Consider the following 18441-nt stretch of genomic DNA (forward strand, 5'->3'; position numbering starts at 1 on the left):
AAATCCAAAACACAGATCACACGTGTGTTGCACATTTTAGCTGTGAACCAAAAAGAACTCAATGGAGGGAAAATGAGAGGAGAAAAAGAGAAAGGAGAGAAACCTTTGATTCAAACCCCTACGCCAAATCTTAAACAAAGTCTTGGAAGCACTGACTGGAGGCAATGTGTATCCATGCTGTTCAAAGCCAACCTTACATAAAGAGTGTATTTGTCTGAGTGTGTGTGCATACAGTCTGTGTGCGCCGCAAAAAAGTTTTGAATGCGCGTCTGTGCCTGCAGCACAAAAGGTACCAGTATCATGTAACTTGGCCAAACCCCGCCTGTAAACGCGGGTGACCTTATTGTATTCAAGATTCCATGCAGGCAAAGAGTTGTGTGTGTCACGTGTGAGAAAAACCACAAAGAACTTGAAGGATATGTGTTATCTGGTGAATTAAAGCACCAAGGTTCCTCCTGAAAGGACCAAGGTCAAGCGGGCGGTGGGCTGAAATCCATTTATGACATCTCACTCCTGTTTTAAAGCCTAACTGGGTCAGTCATTAGTTGGACAATGGGACTTCTGAAACAATTTGATTGTTTTTGATCCTTTAAGTTTTAGGGACTGAGAGAAGCCTAACAGGGGAATATGGGATGTACAAACAAAGGAACATATTTCAACAACGTGTTTTCTACTCTCACGTTTGATTTTTCTCTTTGAATTATCTTCAATAATAGGTCACACAGACAAAATCAGAAAAACAAACAAGGAAAGATATTTTCTTCGGTTCTAGGCAATCAATGCAAAGGAGCTGCTTTGTTTTAAAAGCATCATGAGGCAAAAAGGCTCAGCACCAACGAATGAAAGTCTTAGGTGAAAGCTGGAGCGGATATAAACTGCATAACCACAAATTAGTTCAAGACCCGGTTCAAGATTTGATGTTCTGCCAGATGTGCTAGTTCACCTTTGATGTCCTCCCCACATGAAGGATCCTTCTGTTTTTTATTTCATAGACAGGTTGTGTTCAATAAACAAGTTGTTATTGCTTTACCTCTACGATGCTTCGCAGGTCCTGGACGTATGTTCTTTCTGTGTCCAGTATCTCCTGCACCACCCGGTCCACATATGTCCGGGGTACCTGACCCTTCCGCTCACCTCCCTCTGGACTCAGTTCGGGCTCTGAATGTTCTGTTAGAGTCTGTTCACTGTCCTGTCTCCCTTGCCCCTTCCCCGTGTCCATTCCTCTATCATTTCTGTCCTCTTCCTCCCCGCATCCCAGCTGCCGGGCCGGGACGAGTTCCAACCGAATCGCCCCCGAGTCCCGGTCTGGGGTCACTGGATTACAGGGAGGGGCAGGGACGAGTGTGGAGCGGCTGCCCAGCGAACAGTGACTGTCCCGGGAGGAGGCTGACGATGAGATGGAGCTGTAGCTGATTGGCCTTTCGGCGCTGTCGGGAGAGGAGTCCATGCTGAGGGCGGAGCAGTAACGCGAGGAGGCGTGGCGAAAGGCTGGGTTGCGAAGGCAGCGGGCCGGGATGTCAACGGAGCTCAGGACAGAGCCAGAGTCCGGGACTTCAGGAAGAGGAGGCAATGCATCAGGCAGGTAGTTGTAATCATCTGGAGAGAAAATAAGACGCAGATTGTTGTCAACCAGTCAACAGTACTGATATGCTGTTAAGCTCAGCAACTACAGTTGATCTAAACAAAGCAGCTTAAACAATACAGTACAATACAAACTATGTACAGTTATATTCATCATGATGCCTTGGTGTAATTATTGAAAACAAAGACCGCAGTCTAGACAAACAACAGTCTATAGTGTATCTAAATAAAAGCCTGTACATGTAATTTGTTGTCTGTGATGATGATTTGGGCTTCTCACCAAAACACTTTGCAAGACACAAAGTGTCGACTTAGTTTGAACTAGAATAGCATTGTCTTGCCCTTTCACTTTCCTATTTTTTATCTATGTCTGCACCATAATGCATCTTGACAATTCTTACAACTTATGACTCCCTCTGCCCTTAAATTCAAGAATAATAAAACAAAAACTAACAGGAAAGGGAAGAAACAAATGACAGAGCGACAGAGGAGGGACTCCACCCCGATGATGGATGGACCACAGGTGGCATAACGCGCAGACGGAAGTAGCAGTGCCGGGATAACAAATATCAGTGTGCAAACAAAACTTTAAGTAAATGTGTGTTGGACTTTGGAAAGGTTTTAGAAAAAGTAAAATTATCCAGTTACGCTCGAAAGTCAGACATGGAGCCTTTAAAATTCAAATTAAATTCAAACACTCAACAGACACTGTCTTTGTATCTGGCCATTTGGAAATGAAGTGTTAAATAGAGTGACTGTATGTAACTTCTAACACTTCACCACTTTCATATTCGTACAGGCCATCTGTTTGGCAATGCAATTCCTGACATTCCTGCTTACCACGGTCCGACTGACCAACCGCCATAAGAGGACCACTGGCTCTTTAAAACGTTTCCTCAGTTCCTCCCAAATGTTACATATAGCAGGAGCAATACCCACCGCACAATGGGAATACACAAACACATGGACACGCCCGACAAGTGCAGACATTTCTAATTTATTTGGGGAAATTGTTCAGCATTTTTCCAGCCCAACAGAGAAAGAGAGTTTAATGACGAGACTAAAGGTGTAACTCTGAGAACCTTCTGGTCCAAGGCAATAAACAAAAGCCCTATTTCCATGAAGGACACACAAGTGTGTGTATTGGTGTGCGTGCAACTACAGGAGCCTATTTGGTGTCAAGCTGGTGCCAAACTGGCTCACAAACTTGTGTCTGTGGAGAGATCCGTTAAGATCCGTTAAGATATGATTACCGGCTCCCAAGGCCCCGCAGTCAGGCCAGCTGAAGTGAAACCACACATGCAGCGTATCGGAGAGAAGCTTTCCAAGTTTCCCTCAGTGTTTGCCAAGGTCTCGCTTCATACAAAGGCCAGCTTTGACGGGAAGAACAGGGAGCAAATAAACACAGCCAACAGGCAAGGAAAGGACAAGATGAGAGAGCTTCATTCCAGCTCTCCATAATCAAAGGGCTCTATACCAACGACCTCGGCAGCTCTGGTGTTGTGGCAACACCGAACCCCGGTGCCCTATAGGACAGCGTCGTCCTCCCGCTGCCAGCAGCACTGGCTCCGTTTAAAACCCGCCTCGCTTCAAAGCACCGCAGATCACAGGCTCACGTTCAAAAACATGAAACGTGAAACTGAGAAAACGCTCAACGAATCCTGGAACATACCCGCCCTCTCACCTTTGAAACAGGTACCTCAGAGGTCTTTTTTTGCACCATCGACACCTCTTTCGAGAGCACTTTAGCAGCAGGTCGTGCCTGTTAGACTGGTCTGTGATGAAAAGATCACAGGTTTGAATGTCCTGATAACATCTTCACTGAAACAAAGCTGCACTTGCATGTTTCGCTTGTGGGTGTGTATTGATAATAAATTAATATGTTGTGGAGCAGTAGAAAAAAAAAAACCCCAAAAAACATTAGCAACATTTTGTGCTGCCATTCAACCAATCTGAAAAGAAGAGATGGTTCATTTTGTGTAATATGCTCATTCTCTTCCAATGAGAAAATACAGACCTATGTCTATGTGTGGAGCTAATTAGCTTAGCATAAAGACTGGGGCCAAAGGGAAACCTCCACAAACGAAAATGTAAAACTACAGGTTCTGGTTTTATGGGGAGTTAGATGCTTTCAGTGTTTAATGATGTTTTTCCTCTGAACAAACAACATTGAGGGAAGAGACTGATATGCTGAATCACATGTTTTGCCCTTTTTTTTTTTTTTTTTTTTTTTGTTTTGCTGGCATGCCAAGAAAAGCAAGAAGGAACTGGAGCATCTAAAAACTGAAGTGGCATGAAACTTTATTTCCCTCAGACAAGACTGGGAATGATTCACCGTGCATTTCTGCAGGTGTCCGTCCAAATGCTTGCACTCCTAACTCTGACCCACTTTTTAACAATTACAGATCGCACAGGAAACAGAATCTGGTAGATGAACACAACACAATACACACACAGAAACCAATAGCCTTGGCTTTGGATAAGAGGCATGCTTTTAAGTTACAATACACAAAGCACAAAGGGTTATATTATATTACACACCATGACATTAATGGATAACTAACCATTTTCTTTGGCCTTTGACTAATCCATGATATATCCTTCCTTATCACAGCAGGCGATGGATATAAATCTGTGGTCGATGCACGTTTCACACAGAAAGCATTAGGTTTATCAATCCCAACAGATAACACAACCTGAGCTAATATCTTAGTAGTCCTCACACCACCTTTGCAGCTAGATATGAGCGGGCGGACTGGCCGCACGTGCATCCTGTGCACACAGGCACAAAGAAGCACAAAGACGCACACAAACTCGCAAAAGAGAGCAAATACAGAGAAACTGTGTTTCCGTTTGCAGTGAAACCCAAACATCACAGAGATTGCTCCATCTTGTGTTTGCCCAGCCCCTCCTGCACACCTTCCAACTTCATGTTTGGGGCATATCACGGCCGTTTCCAGGGTGAACTGGCTCTTGTGGAGGCACACACACATGAAACCTGCATCCCCCCTCCTTCACACACACAAACACACACAAGAGAGTGATGATGGTTGGACTTTAGTAACCTCCTGTCCAGAATATGTTCACTCTGATCCTTGTAAATTATCTCTATGTATAGTGCTATGCATGCAGGCTATTACTGTTTCTCCTTTGTGCGTTTCATGCATGAAAGGATTAGGATAGTGTGTGAGGGCTATGTTTCCTGCGAGAGGGAGAATCGGCGAGTGCCTGCACAACCTGGCCTGAAATCCCTAAAGCGCCACGGCTGCTCTGCTATTCCGCAAAAATTATGTTTAACATCAGACCTGTCTGGAACCAGAATGAGTCACATCTGGTGTTTCACTCTTCAAAAGAACAAAATCACAACAATTATGCTTCACTTTCAGATCCAAAAATAGCAGTACATTTGTGTTGATCATTTTGAAAAAAATGCACGAGGAATTGATTCAAAATGCGCGTTAAAAATCTGGGCAGAAAGATGCCATTTAAAGTCCAAACACAGAAATACTTTGTGGGACTGTGGTACACTTCCAGCAGCTCATCTGGATTGCATCTACATTCTTGTCTTCAATTGCATTAGGGGATGCATTTTTTGAGACACAGTCAACTTCATTTACGCTAAACTGTAGTCATCCTTTAGCACCGGGAAACAAAACTATTTTGGACAAGAGCATATAAAAACAAGATTGGAACTTGTTACGATGAATTGTGGAATGACGCACCGAGCTGTTGTAATATAATCGGCCTACAGATATCATAAAGGGCATCCCACAGCAGTATTTTATTGCGCTTCCAGTCAAGGGAAAACAATTTAACAAGAACACATTTTTTTTACACATCAAATTTGGCAGAGAATTAGGCCATTGACATGTGACTTCCCCTCATTGATACGGCGAGGTTTGATACGTTGGTAAAGCTTGACGACTGGCCCAACCAGGTTTAATGATTCACGCTGCACTAGTGCACTTAACTTCTCTGAGCTCCAGTTCAGCCTCACACTTTATGGTCTTTGTCCCCGAGTGGTCAGCAAACAGCTGTGAGCACCCTCATCTCTTTACAGCCCTGATGGTCTTCACAAGTAGCTCAGACAGCACAAACAGTGCAGTGAGTGCTTTGGAATAGGCGTGTGAACATCCTACGTACACATTTAAACCATAAAGCAGCTCAGAATGTTTCAAAGTATTATGTCACATGCAGATGCCGGTAACAGAGCAGCTGCAAAAGATTCCCTGTGTTTATTTTAAGCAGCAGGCGTCTTTAGTTATTGGCTTTAAAACACACATAATAAAATGACAATGTGTAATAAGATGGGTCCAACAACAGAGTGTGCACACGACTTCCAGGGAGTATCTCTGTAATGAACACAGTGGAACTTTGGAAAATACCCACTTGGTTTGGCTGACTCTGAAGGCCCACAGCAGATTTGGTCCAACTTTTGAAGCCATTTTCGCACACAGCAATGTCTGTGCTGTGAGTGGGAACGGTCGAATGCAAGTACTGAGGCCAAAGAATCATTACAGTGACCAATAAAAGGAGTTGTTCATGCTACATTAGGGATCTGCTTTTACAGTTCTTAAAAATGATTGTGGACATGTTTAGGTGGCAAAATTTGAATTTTCTTGAATTAGAGGAAAAGTAAAAACTGCTGCACTGAATTTCTGAAAAATGACCAATATTAATCATTTTAAAGCAAGCTGCTTGGGAAATGTTTTATATTTCTTTCATGTGACGTTCAACACTGTTCATCATCTTCTTAATATTTTCAAAAAAGAATCCATTACTAAGAAAGAAGTCCAGCACAACAAGGCCAGCCAATAAGCTGACAGACTTTTTCATTTCTGTTCCACTATCTTCATTCTTGCTCCCACTTGCTCACTCCCTTTCACTGATGTCCGTAACATCTAATTCCCATCACATTCCTGCCACTCTTTTGATTCCATTGATGCCACTCTTGTTTTCCTGCCTACTATTATAGAAATTTACACTCAGAATGTGTTTGGCAGGTCATAAAGTAACTCCGCTAACTACACTTTGTCCATATGAGCTCCACAGGACATTCCTATGGGCTCAGCCCAGGCCTCTACAACCATATATTTTACTATGTAAAAATACACACGGACCAGCCTGTGTGCACGGCTACAGACCACCAAGGCTCATATTAGCATTTGGAGCACATGTATTCGTAACTCTTCCTACTCGCAGTGAAAATACTTAGTGCTGTTCGAAAGCAAAGTTTTGATTGCGCAGTTGAACAAGGAAATATCCCAACATTTCAGTATTGTACAGTACATCATGCAGCGTGTCTCAAATGGCAGATTCTTTTTCAACATCCACACTGCCAAGTAAAATCCATCTTCCCCTTTTCACCGGCTACTCTGAGATCCAAACTGATAACGTCTTAAGTGCAACTAAAGCAGCTGTAATATCTTTTGGGAAATCACCAAAATCCGGGTTACCCACACAAGGCCTGACCACACACTCAGCTCACGGGTCCTTTAATCAACCTTGTTTGTCCGTGTGTGTTCTTGTTTATGCTGCAACCAGAGCAAACTAACCAGAAGGCAACTGAGTTCAATGTCATGCAGTTTCACTGATTTTGGAGTCCAAGAGCTCAGAACATGCAGCTGAATTCAGAGGATGTTTTGATGGCAACAATCACAATGGAGTGAAAGTAGTTGTCTGCAATTTCGCAACATTTTGCTTAGACTTCAAAAATACAATAGAAAGGCAAGAAGAGGACATGTGCGACTGTGAGAGAGTGAAAAATGAGGAGGAGAGGACCCAAAGGAATGAAAGTAGGAAGAAAAGATGAGAGGAAAGGCCAAAGGTCAGACACCTCCCACTCCCTTGCTTTTCCATTTCCCCACTCAATCTGTCTCATTGTGTATCCTGTCTCTTGTACAGCTTTAACCCTTTCAATTTCTCCCAATCCAAACCACATTTACTCACCTAAACCTTCATCTTTTCAAGTGTCACAGATCATTTCCAGAAAGTTTTTGTGTTGCGTGTAATCGTCTTCATTTTCTGTTACAGCCTGGCGTCTCAGGGTCAGCCTGTTTTCTGATAGAGACGCAGGCTTGATCTCATCTGACGCTAAGGACCTTAAAGTGTCACTCAGGATTTCACACCGCAGCCAAGTGACTGCAGAGGATGGGAGTGAAAACAAGAGGGTGGGGTTTCCAATGAGCAGCGATTCATACCGGACCAACAAAGACCTGCCCTGGCTGCGACACATCACAATGCAGATGTTTCATGGGATGTGCGACGAAAGACAAGAAGAGGTGAAAGGAGAAGGACAAAAGAAAAAACAACATTCCTTCTTTAATGTGTGCTGCACAAGTTCAAACACTCAAGACAGTATTTCAAACATCTCCACACACGTCACGAGCGCAGAAGACTGATGTTTAAACGTGACGTGTGGCTCAGTCGACTCCTGTGGCTTTCATAGCCTCGCAAAACACGATCTAACTAATTGCACGCACAGTCGGGAGGCTAATTAGCAACAAATGATGAACAATTCATTGTCTTCAGGCACATTCACACATTTTATGTAGCGATTAACACACTGTTATCTCCAGGTTGTGTTTACATGATATGAGGGGATAAAAAGTGGTTTGTTGTAGTTTGTAGCCGACACTGTGGACGGCACTGAGGAATGTGTGCACCCATGTGGGAAAAAAATGTCCTCCCTCAAACTTACACCCCCTATTTTCAGACACGTTCACTCTCACTCCCACCCTTTGGGACACCAATGCGACCCTTGCTGCACGTGCCCTTGCCTGGTGTGACACACTAGCCTCATTCTCTGACCTGATTGGACCTTAGCCCAGAGAACAAAGATCAACACTGGTTTCTTTGCATCCACCTCAGCCTGGAGAGTTGATCGCCCTTCAGCTCCTGAACACAACACACAAACACACACTCTGAGCTGGACACGGAAACACGAGATTGAGATAAGAAGAGTATCGATTTGTTTTCATAAGAAAATGACCTGCCCCCACCCTACACCCGCGCAGCCTCCGAGAGCAGGCAATTTCTCACAAGTGAGCACTCAGGATGGATTGCGGGGGGGGGCAGATGTCCTCCCAGAGGACCGGCCTTGCTAGCAGGGTGGGAGGAGGAGAACGGAGGGGTCCATTGTCTCCAGCACCTCTAAACCAAAGAGTTTTTCTCTGAACAGTAATTATTCCCTCCTCCTCTTCTCTCCTCTGCTCGTCTCTCTCCCCATTTGTAGCCATGCCCCCCCAACTGTTGCCCTCCAGGCTCTAATTTGGGTCACAGGCTGCAGAATGGCATCTCCACACTCACACCCAGCACGAAGGAAACATGTCTGAAACTGACCCATGTGCTGGCCTAAAGAGACACGAAGAGTAAGAGAACAGAAGCAGAGGTTAGTTAAAAGCTTCTTTCCCACTTTATTTGCCTGAAATTGATCTTGATTTATCTTTGTACCAGATTTAGCTCCTGTGTTTCAATCCCTGGATGAACAGAAACACAAACGTTAAAGGTTTCACCTTTAGTGCAGTAGCCACATTAAATCACACCAGTAATCACCCCCTGAGAAAAATGTACAACAACAAAAATCAGCAGCAAGTTTGTTGACGCCTTCATCATTATCTCAGCATCATTAGGAATATTTAACCAGCACTCCTTGCAAGAAAGCAAACACCCTTCATTAAACACCAGAGGTGAGAAAACAAGCAGAGGACGCTGTTCTTGCAACAACCCTGCTGCAAAGACACCTCACACAGCGCTGTCAGCTGCGGAAAAAAATATCACACACACCACACAAAAGAGCCAAGACAAACAGAGAAACCATCAGACGCTGGTGAGCAGACCTCATAGATACCAGTTGTTGTTTGACGTTTGACCATTTGCCACTTGAAAAGAATTTCTTTTTTAATTGTCTTGATGCGATGACACTTTCTTTTTTTCTTTTAAAAATCAAGATTTTCTTCAGCACCATGGTTGTTTAAGTTCCTTCAATGTGATGTGTAGACATGAAAAACAACAAAATCAAATCCCACCCAATCACTGAAACTCTGGAAAAGATCACAGCTTCTGCTTACCTGTAGGCATTATGGCTGGTTCTGCCTCTCCAACAGAAATTAGGAGTAAATGAGCTTGAGTTTTAGAAGCGCAGGTAAGGATGAAAACAGGAATTTCCGAGCATCTCACATATCTGGAGTATTCCAATTGGTATTCCCAGCAAAGCCTGAAAATTCCCTTACATTTCCCAAATTCTTTCAGTCATCATGAATCCTTTCTCCCGGGAGCAGATGTGCGGTCCACTCGTCCAAAACATAAACAGGACCATACACTCTGAAGCTGTGTTTTCTCCTGAGGACACTAAAACACACTCCTCTAGCTCATGCGCTCCCCCTCTTTTCTTTCTCTCACTTTAGATCTCCTCGCGCTGCTTCCTTCCCTTTCTCAGCGCTTCTGCCTCCCTCACTCCTGTGGCAACGCATCAACTGTGTGCATGTGTGTGCCTTAAAGTGTTCATGTGTGTGCCTGCGTGAATGTGTGTGTGTCAGAGTGAATGGCCTCTGCCCTCTCCTGCTCCCTCCCTGCTGGGTATTCCCCTCCCCCTGGCTCCTCCTCCCTCTCTCCAGCAGCAAATTACAAGGAGCTGGGAGTTCCAGATCAAGTGCCTCCTTTCCTGCGTCCTCCGTGTCTTTGCCGTCTTTTATCCTTGCCCCTGTTTTCTCTTTGCCTCCTCTCCTTCTTCTCTCCCTCCAAACTCAAACTTTAAGCTTGGCTTGTATTGCGCTTTGATGGCGGGCGACCTTTTGTGTGTGTGTGTGTCTGCTGCACGCTCAGCAGGCAGCTGAACTGCTGCCGTTATAGCGCGCAGCTCCAGAGATCACACGCATACACACGATCTACAAGGAAGAGTGTGGATGTGTGTGTGTGTGTGTGTGCACGCGCAGGGTGTGTTAAGGCTGATCAATAGGCCGGGAGCCAGCTTAAACAAAAGCTCCTCGTCCACTGTGAGACACTGCACTGCTCATTGTGTCCGGGATCAGAGAGAGACGCTGCACAAAATGAGCGCACAAAGTTGTCTGAAATGGGCGAATTAGTGCCAACGCTGACATTTTTCAAGATTACATGAATATCAGAGACAGCCTTGCTCTTGGATAGGTTACCCACCTGTTGGGATTGTGACTCAAAACTAAATTTAACATAATACTGCTCATGTTTTGATGTTGGTGCTAAAAAAAAGAGCTTAAGATTCAGGAGGCTTCTTTTATCTTTCCCTAATCTACTTTTCTCTCTTGTGGTCATTTTAACCAAAGAATGACCTTTGTTTCAAAATAAATACAACTTTATCCAGGTCAGGCAGAACTGGCTCTGGGTGTAACGAACCTAAGTAGTCATAATTCACGACAGGACATGTGTCCATAAGGAGGACACACGTGAGACAATAGCCCCTCAGTCTCACACACTAGAGCAAATCTGTCAACCATTTGTCATTCCCCTTTAAAGACAGGGACTGGTCCCATCAGCATGGGGTCCTGCTAACACCACCCCCTCCTCCTCATCAATACAACAACACAGAGAGACCCCCTGGACTACCCTCACACACACACACACACACACACACACACTAGATCCCAAGAAGCACGACCCGTCTCTCTAATGGCCTGAGGGCCCACTGACCCACGAAGCCCCTGAACCTCCACTGTCCACCTGCCCCTCCTGCCACCTCACACACACACACACAAGACACAGCCCGTAATGAGCACCTTTAGCTTGGCAAACACACATCTAAACCCCTCAGCTCAGACAAGCACGACCTGCCGATGACAGAAACCTACAGCAGCAGTCCGGCTTATCTGATGGCCCCTGGATGCTCTGAGAGGCTCCGAAACAGTCCGTCACTGGATATGACAACTACTTTATGAGCTGAATACATGTAAACATGGTGCTTTAAAAGAGGGATAAAAGAGGCGACAGCAAGACTGAGGCTGTTGATAAAATCAAAGAGTAACTCTGTGTTTTGGCTGTGGATTTGATCCATCTGAAATGGCTTTTCCTTAAACAGACAAGAATTACAACAGCCTGTGGTTGGTGCTCCAATTACTTATTTATTTAATTATTTACTCAGCTGCTGATTCACTGTTTGTTAAGAATATCAGAAAATGCCAGCCCAGGCGTACTCTTCACACTCTTCTTCGTCCAACCAAAACCAAAAGATAGCCAGTAAAAACAGAAAACAGGAGATCATTACATTGGAGGCAGCTAAAGGGAAACTCCAATAACCTTGCATGTCAAAGTTAATCACAGGGATTACCATTCACTCCGCCTGGGAAAGCAATTCTATAATGTCCCCTGTCGCTTTGAGGGAACCGGCATCCCAAATGAAAACGCTTGGCTTGGGTTTGGAGCCTTAAAGATTTATTGTGACATTTCCTCCAAAATCCTTATTTGCCAAGAGTGAGATGAGAAGATCAACTGCCCTCTCACGTTTACTTAATGTGCACCTGGAGCAAAGAGGCAGCTCGCTAAACTGAGCTAAGCTAAGCTAAACCCAGTGGGAACAGCTTGCTTCGGGTCTGTAAACGTACATGTTTATTAATGAACATGTTGTGTGTCATCAGTTCAATCTGTATGTCACCAAATGTAACAGTCTGTCCAGAAAGTTACTGCTGCAAGTGTTGTGGTGATAAATCCTGATTTTTTATTTTTTTTCCCCCCATTTCTGTTCGTGCTAAGATTAAACAAACACGAAAACACATTCATTTGTGAGCTTCGAGCCCAGTGGGTGTGTTTTTGAACTTTGGTCAGAGCTGGGATAGCTGTTCACCCTGCTTCTTATGCCAAGGTAATGGCTTTAATTCGATACTCAAGACCTATCGAGTTAGAGAAACGTAGGCTCCAGTTTCTATACATCCAGCTCCCAAAAAGTCCTGCGCATCACTTAAATGTTGAAGTACTTTTTTAACTGATGATTTAGTTCGACATATTTCTGCTGAAGGTCTATGATAAATTGACTAATTCTTTCCTTATTTGTTTAAGGGGTCAATGATGTGATTTCAATTTTTTCCCCATTCGCAGCACAGCCAACGCTCCACACCTAATTCCTTCTGGACGCCGCCGCCCTCGCTCAGCTCTGCTCCACTGTCATTTCCCTTCTGCATGTCATCCCTCTCGGCTCAGGGAGATTTCCCAACAGACCACCCTCCTTTTCAAGGCCAACAACAAGCGATAACAAGGCAGTTAGAGTTTAAGACCCCGCACAGAGACAAACACTGTCTCCGACTCCCTGCTTGCACCCTGAGTCAGAATTGATGGTTTCAGGGTCTGCAGGGTTGCCAAGTTGACTGGGGCCCACGGCGCTATGCTGGTCACTATGACGACAGCGAGGCATTCATCTCCAAGGCCGAGTGGCATGTGGAAAGACAGTGAGAGAGAGAGAGAGAGAGAGCGGAAGGGATGGAGAGAGAGAAGAAAATACTTATTGTCAATAAACCACTCCATTCCTCATAACACTTGTGCAGTGCAAACACTGAGCAGGGCAAAGGGTTCATATACACTCTATTCAACACACACACACAATATCATTTGTTTTACAACAGCATAGTAAGCTCTGACTTAAAGGACCACGGCCTCTTGAGAATGTTTTGCGTGTGAGTGTGTGTAATTAGAAATAAAAACTGTCCCAAACCACCTAAGCATGTCCTAGAAGGAGGAGGGAGGAGGGCTGCAGGCAGAGAGAGGTGGAGAACTAATTTGATGGTTGTTATTGCAGTGCTTAAATTTGTGTGTGTGTGTGTGTGTGTGTGTGTGTGTGTGTGCACACGTTTGAGAAAGAGGGAGAAATCAGGCTTAATCTCCGGCTCAGACTGCCTGACAGCGTCTTCATTTTTTCAGCTGTCCACGGTTTAAAGCGAAGACTGTGTTTCTGCGGTAACGTCTACACCACATGGAGGACGACACTGAGGGAATACAGACAGAAACGGATTCAGAGACTGAAAGAGACTGTGACTAATGACAAGAGTTTGTGGGTGGAGGGGTCATTCATATACAGTTTCCCCCTCCCTCTGTGACCCTGTCTTTCTTTGTCATTGGCAAGATGGATCATCTGAAGACACACACACACTCTTTCTTTTTCCTCAAGTGTCATCAACTCTGAAACCTTTTCTTCTTGCCGCTCGAGCTCTTTATTAACCCCATAATAAACAGTATGTCTCTTTCCCCCTTAAATAACTTTCAAATTGGAAAAATCCAACAGTTTGTTCCCAGTGCAGCTCTTCGTTCAATCTTTGGTATATTTTGAGTAAAATATTCAAATCCAAGAATTCAATGTTTTGTTTTTTTAGTGCAGGTATTTCCATTGTTATTCCACATATGGAAACAAAGTCTGGTCTTGAGTCTTAACAATAATAACACCAGGTGCAATTTGTACGTGCAGCCCGGGTAAGATTTTTTACCTTACAAAAAAAATCTGAAAATGCATCACTTTACTGTTAAAGTGCGCCGGGCACGCAAGTGCAAGAGTAAACAGGAAGCAGAAAGTCTACTCTGCAGTTAGTTGCAGAAAAGTGATAGGATCATAATGAAAGTAGGAAGGTTCTGACTAACTAGAGCCAATTAGGGACCCAATTATTATGAATGGCCATGTCATTGTTTCCAGAGGTCTCAGTTTCTTTCCAGACTGAAATGCAATTATGGAGTTTCTGAAATTAAAAAGCAGCCAGGAGCATTTTCAAAAGAAGTCCTGTTGGCACGAAAGCTCCAGAGCAGCGTATCAGCACAAACGTAGCAGTGATACATTTTAAAACTGAAATGTGCAAGTGTGAACACACTGCTGTGCAAAACAGAGATGAGAGGATTTGGTCCTGTTGGGAAAAGCACAGTATAAATAATAAATGAATGATGGATAAATTCCACTCAGCTCTTTCAGGGTCCTGGTTTTGTCTAACGTTGTTACCCTGCTCATTTTGTCTTTACAGATTCAGCTCGTAATAACTGACTCCAGCAGGTAATTTACTGCAGACTTCACTTCAGCCTTCTTTGAGAACGTGATCTTTTGTCATCCAGAATGTGATGCATTGCAGCTCGCTTGTTAAAGCGCCTTTCCTTGTCCTGTTTGATCATCAAGGTCTATAAATCAGTCTCTAATCTAAACCTCTCTGGCCAACAACAATCAATAAGATAATAACCCCCAACATTACTTGTGTTGGGGGTTCTTTCACTGTTTTAATCTCCAGTCCTTCTTAACTCTTTAATATCCTGCAATGATTTTCCTTTTTCCCAGATTTATGAGCTTTCCAGATTCCCAGCAAGTACTCCTCCAGGCTCCAGCAGTCCGTTTACAGTGCCAGGACAAGTTCAGGAATTTCTGACTCTTGCTGACCAGAATTTTGACTAAAACAACAGTTTGATCTTATATAAGTGCAGGATTCCCCGGAAACAGACTGAAGGAGGCAGAGGAAGCATCCTTAAAGACAAGGAGTGTCTTCGCCATTCCGGCAGACTGAACGAAAACAGCGACACAGGAATAACTACAGCTGCTATATCAACAACAACAATGTCAGCAGCGACAGCCGCAGCTAATGATAGAGCAGGGTGGCACCACTGCCACGAGAAGTATTTACGATTGGAGATAATGTCAGTATTCAACTATGCAGCAATCATCGAGAGGAAATGGGTACGTAGGAGGTGAAGGTGCAGAAAAAGGTGGAATGAAAGAATGATAACTTTAAATTCCTACAAGTGAATATCAGCCGTACGTGAGGTTTGACATCAACTAACACTATGAAGCAGTTTGTGGCAGATTCAGTAGTTTGTTCAGTAATTGTTGCTCTGAATTAAACGAGACTTAAACTGGTGTGCAGGGCTGCAGTGTTTGTGTGTGTGTTGAGTTACTGCGTTGAGTGTTGAGTGAGTGTGTGAGCATATGTGGCGGATATGAGGAGGAAGCTGTGTTTGGCCTCAGATTAAAATGCAGGACGAGGGTCCCGCTCCAGGAAAGGACACCAACAAAGTGGAGACAGAGGGACTTTTCTCCCATTAGGGATACACGTGACACAAACACAAAGTAATGCCAACACACTATCTAAATCTTGCTGATTCTCTATGGCATTACAAATGCATTGCATCTTAAATATATGGTGAATATACACCTTAGTATCGTGGCATTTTGATTCCAGGGTATGGTTAAAATTTATACAATACAATACAATACAATATTTATACAATTCTTGATACCTCCGCTTAATCCACTATTTAATAGTAGCCAGCCCATGAAAGAACACACAGAATTAGTTCTTTACTAAGACTGTCATTGTTTAATCAAGATTAAGATGTTTGTTAGAAAGAAATGCGTGGTCTGACTGAGAACCACATAGCAAGCATCAAAGAAACCGTGATCACCAAAATAACCTCAAAATAAGAGTCAATAAACATAAAAATATATACTAGAAGTCTGGGCAATTTAAGCATGACATGGAAACAAATGAGTCCATCCTATTTTGTTGATAAATGCGTGCCCCTTTAGAAGCTGGGTGCTCCACTTAGGGCTCCCAAAATGAGGACACACCCCAAAGGAGAACACACACACATGCTCAGACACCAAACACCCAGATAAGAGCATCAAGTGACTTGAACGTACATCAGAAAAACTTTAAAGTAAAAGACAAAGGTGCTTTGGGGGCGTTAGAGCTGTTAAATCAGGTCAACAGTGTTCACAAAAGTTGTATTTTCAGGCCTTCAGAAGACAAGACACAACAAACACGACTGTAAATATCACGTTCATCATCCTAACATGCAATGTTGCTGTCATGTCCACCTAAGACCGCACAGACACACAGAGGATTACCCAAAAATGTCGTGGTCAACAACTCGCAAGCTTAAAGAGAAGCTGGTGGTCTGATTACAGCAGTCTGCCATACTGTCTAATTAGACAAGTGGGCAAAGGTGCCATTAGAGCCACACTGAATCTTTGAGCAGCGTAATTGGAGGTCAGACCTGGTTTGGTGGAATCAGCCTCTGCAATTATGATTAAATAAAGGGCTGAGCTCTTAAGAGAGAACTTAAAACTCTCTGGTGTCTGAGCAAGCCGTGGAATCAGTTCTACTAAATTTGCACATCAACAAAGTACCGCGTTCCAGTACATTACAGCGCCACGCAAACATACTGACAGCCTGTCACTCACCTCAGAGAGACCATTCCCACAACTAGCCAGTCCTCAGCCGATCGTATCCCAGAGTCCACTCACAGGTTAGATCCATGTCTGGACATTGGAAAAGTTTCACACAGTCTGAGAAACGCTGACTGATTTAGAGACGTAGGCTGGGCTAGTGTCAAGGCGGCCCGGTCTGTGGTCCACACCTCTACAGTATGAGGTCAGTTCGGTGTGAAAGAGTGACACTGAGCAAAAAGAGAGAGAGGGGGTGGGGTGGAGGGGGTGGGGGGGCAGATGGAAGCAAATGCAACGGAACTGACTGCCCACTGGGAAGGGAGGGGGAGAGAGAGAGACAGGCAGAAAGGAGCTCGCACATCCAAGCAGCCCCACTTCCTGACCAATTACTGCTGCAAGAGTGGTCTCTCTCTCTCCCTCTGCTCCAACCAGGCTCTAGCTCTCTCTCCCTTTCTCACTTTGCGGTGTGGGATCACTGCAAGAACTGGAGAGCGGCCAGCACTGCAGGCGACACAAGTCACAGAAATAACAGTCGGGAGAAAAAAAAAAAAAAAAAAAAAAAAAAAAGAGAGAGAGAGAGGAACTGTCGCCGACAACACAGAGGCTCCCATGAACAGTGCCCATGAGTTCATGTGAGATCATATGAGGATGATAAGTGGCAGCAGACAGGTGTGAGTGGGTGAGAGAGAAAGAGACAAACTGATGCGGAGGAGGAGGTAAGAAAAAGAGGGCAACACAAGGACGGGGGCCATCACGTCTAACCACCTCAAAAAGAAAACACACTAAGTGGGTCACATCGCATACAGCACAAGTTCAGAGCCTCCTCCTCGAGTTTTGGTCTCCCTGTTTCACTTTGAATATCAGAGCATTCTGGATGCAAGAGGCCGGGCCAGCGGTAGAAGGTTAGACTACCTGCTACCAGCAGAGATCACAGGGCTCCCTGCTGTGAGTCGGTCTGTATGAGTACATAGAGAAAATATTCAAGCCAGTGATCATTGTGTGTGTGTGTGTGTGTGTGAGTAATTTGCTCATTGTTCTGCATCCCAACAGAGCAGGATGGAGGAAAGTCCCTTCTCCTGGAGCCAGTGGCTGTTGTTCCTGCCTCCTGGTAGCAAGGCTTCCTGGGATTGATAAAGCAGCTCCTGACACACACACACACACACACACACACTTTCGCACTTCCATGTTTTCATCAGTTTCATAAGTTTTTCCAGGGAAAATAAAACCACACGTGGTGCAGCAGCAATAACAGACGGTGGAAAACACTGACCTGTGATAAGCAAGTAACCAAGTAAAATGCACTTTATATTTTTTTATATTTATAGATTTATATTTTTCTGGTGACTTGTGAGTGTAAATCAACTTGAGTAACTTTTTTTGAACCCCCAGCGCCTGTGGCCGACTGTCACAGTGACCAGTGACCGTTTCAACAAACAGCATGGCGAGCCTTTTGTAACCAAACACCACACCTTGTACTTAAAAACAGACGGACACAATGACAGATGATAGCACCGTCTCTGAGGAAAAAACAAAGCTGATAACCTTCTTCCAGCTGGTTAGTCTTATCAGCACCTTTACTCCGCTTTGAGGACAAGATGGGTGGCATTCACCAAGATGTGTCAGGTAACTTGACTAACACAGACAAGGAGACTAAATGAACATTTCAATGCTATCCTTTGGTTGTTTGATATATCTATGATCTGGACATAGTT

At 44.2% G+C, this 18441-nt stretch overlaps 1 protein-coding gene across 5 annotated transcripts in view; it reads right to left on the reverse strand.

The window, feature by feature from the left end:
• Nucleotides 1-16910, reverse strand: part of LOC115037358 (pleckstrin homology domain-containing family G member 1) — a 35486-nt gene extending 18576 nt beyond the window's left edge. For 4 of the 5 annotated variants that reach the window (XM_029495830.1, XM_029495827.1, XM_029495828.1 and 1 more), the window contains exons 1-2: nt 9651-10104; nt 1031-1596 (exon numbers count right to left, since the gene is read on the reverse strand). In XM_029495830.1, the coding sequence (XP_029351690.1) occupies nt 1031-1596; nt 9651-9660 (576 nt within the window). In that variant the 5' untranslated portion in view covers nt 9661-10104. Of the gene's footprint in view, nt 1-1030; nt 1597-9650; nt 10105-16744 lie in introns of those variants that run through there. The other variant, XM_029495829.1, reaches the window with a different exon arrangement.
• Between the last annotated feature and the right edge of the window lie 1531 nt (nt 16911-18441).

This window comes from Echeneis naucrates, chromosome 24, assembly GCF_900963305.1.
Source record: "Echeneis naucrates chromosome 24, fEcheNa1.1, whole genome shotgun sequence".
In the NCBI taxonomy this organism is placed as follows: domain Eukaryota; kingdom Metazoa; phylum Chordata; class Actinopteri; order Carangiformes; family Echeneidae; genus Echeneis; species Echeneis naucrates.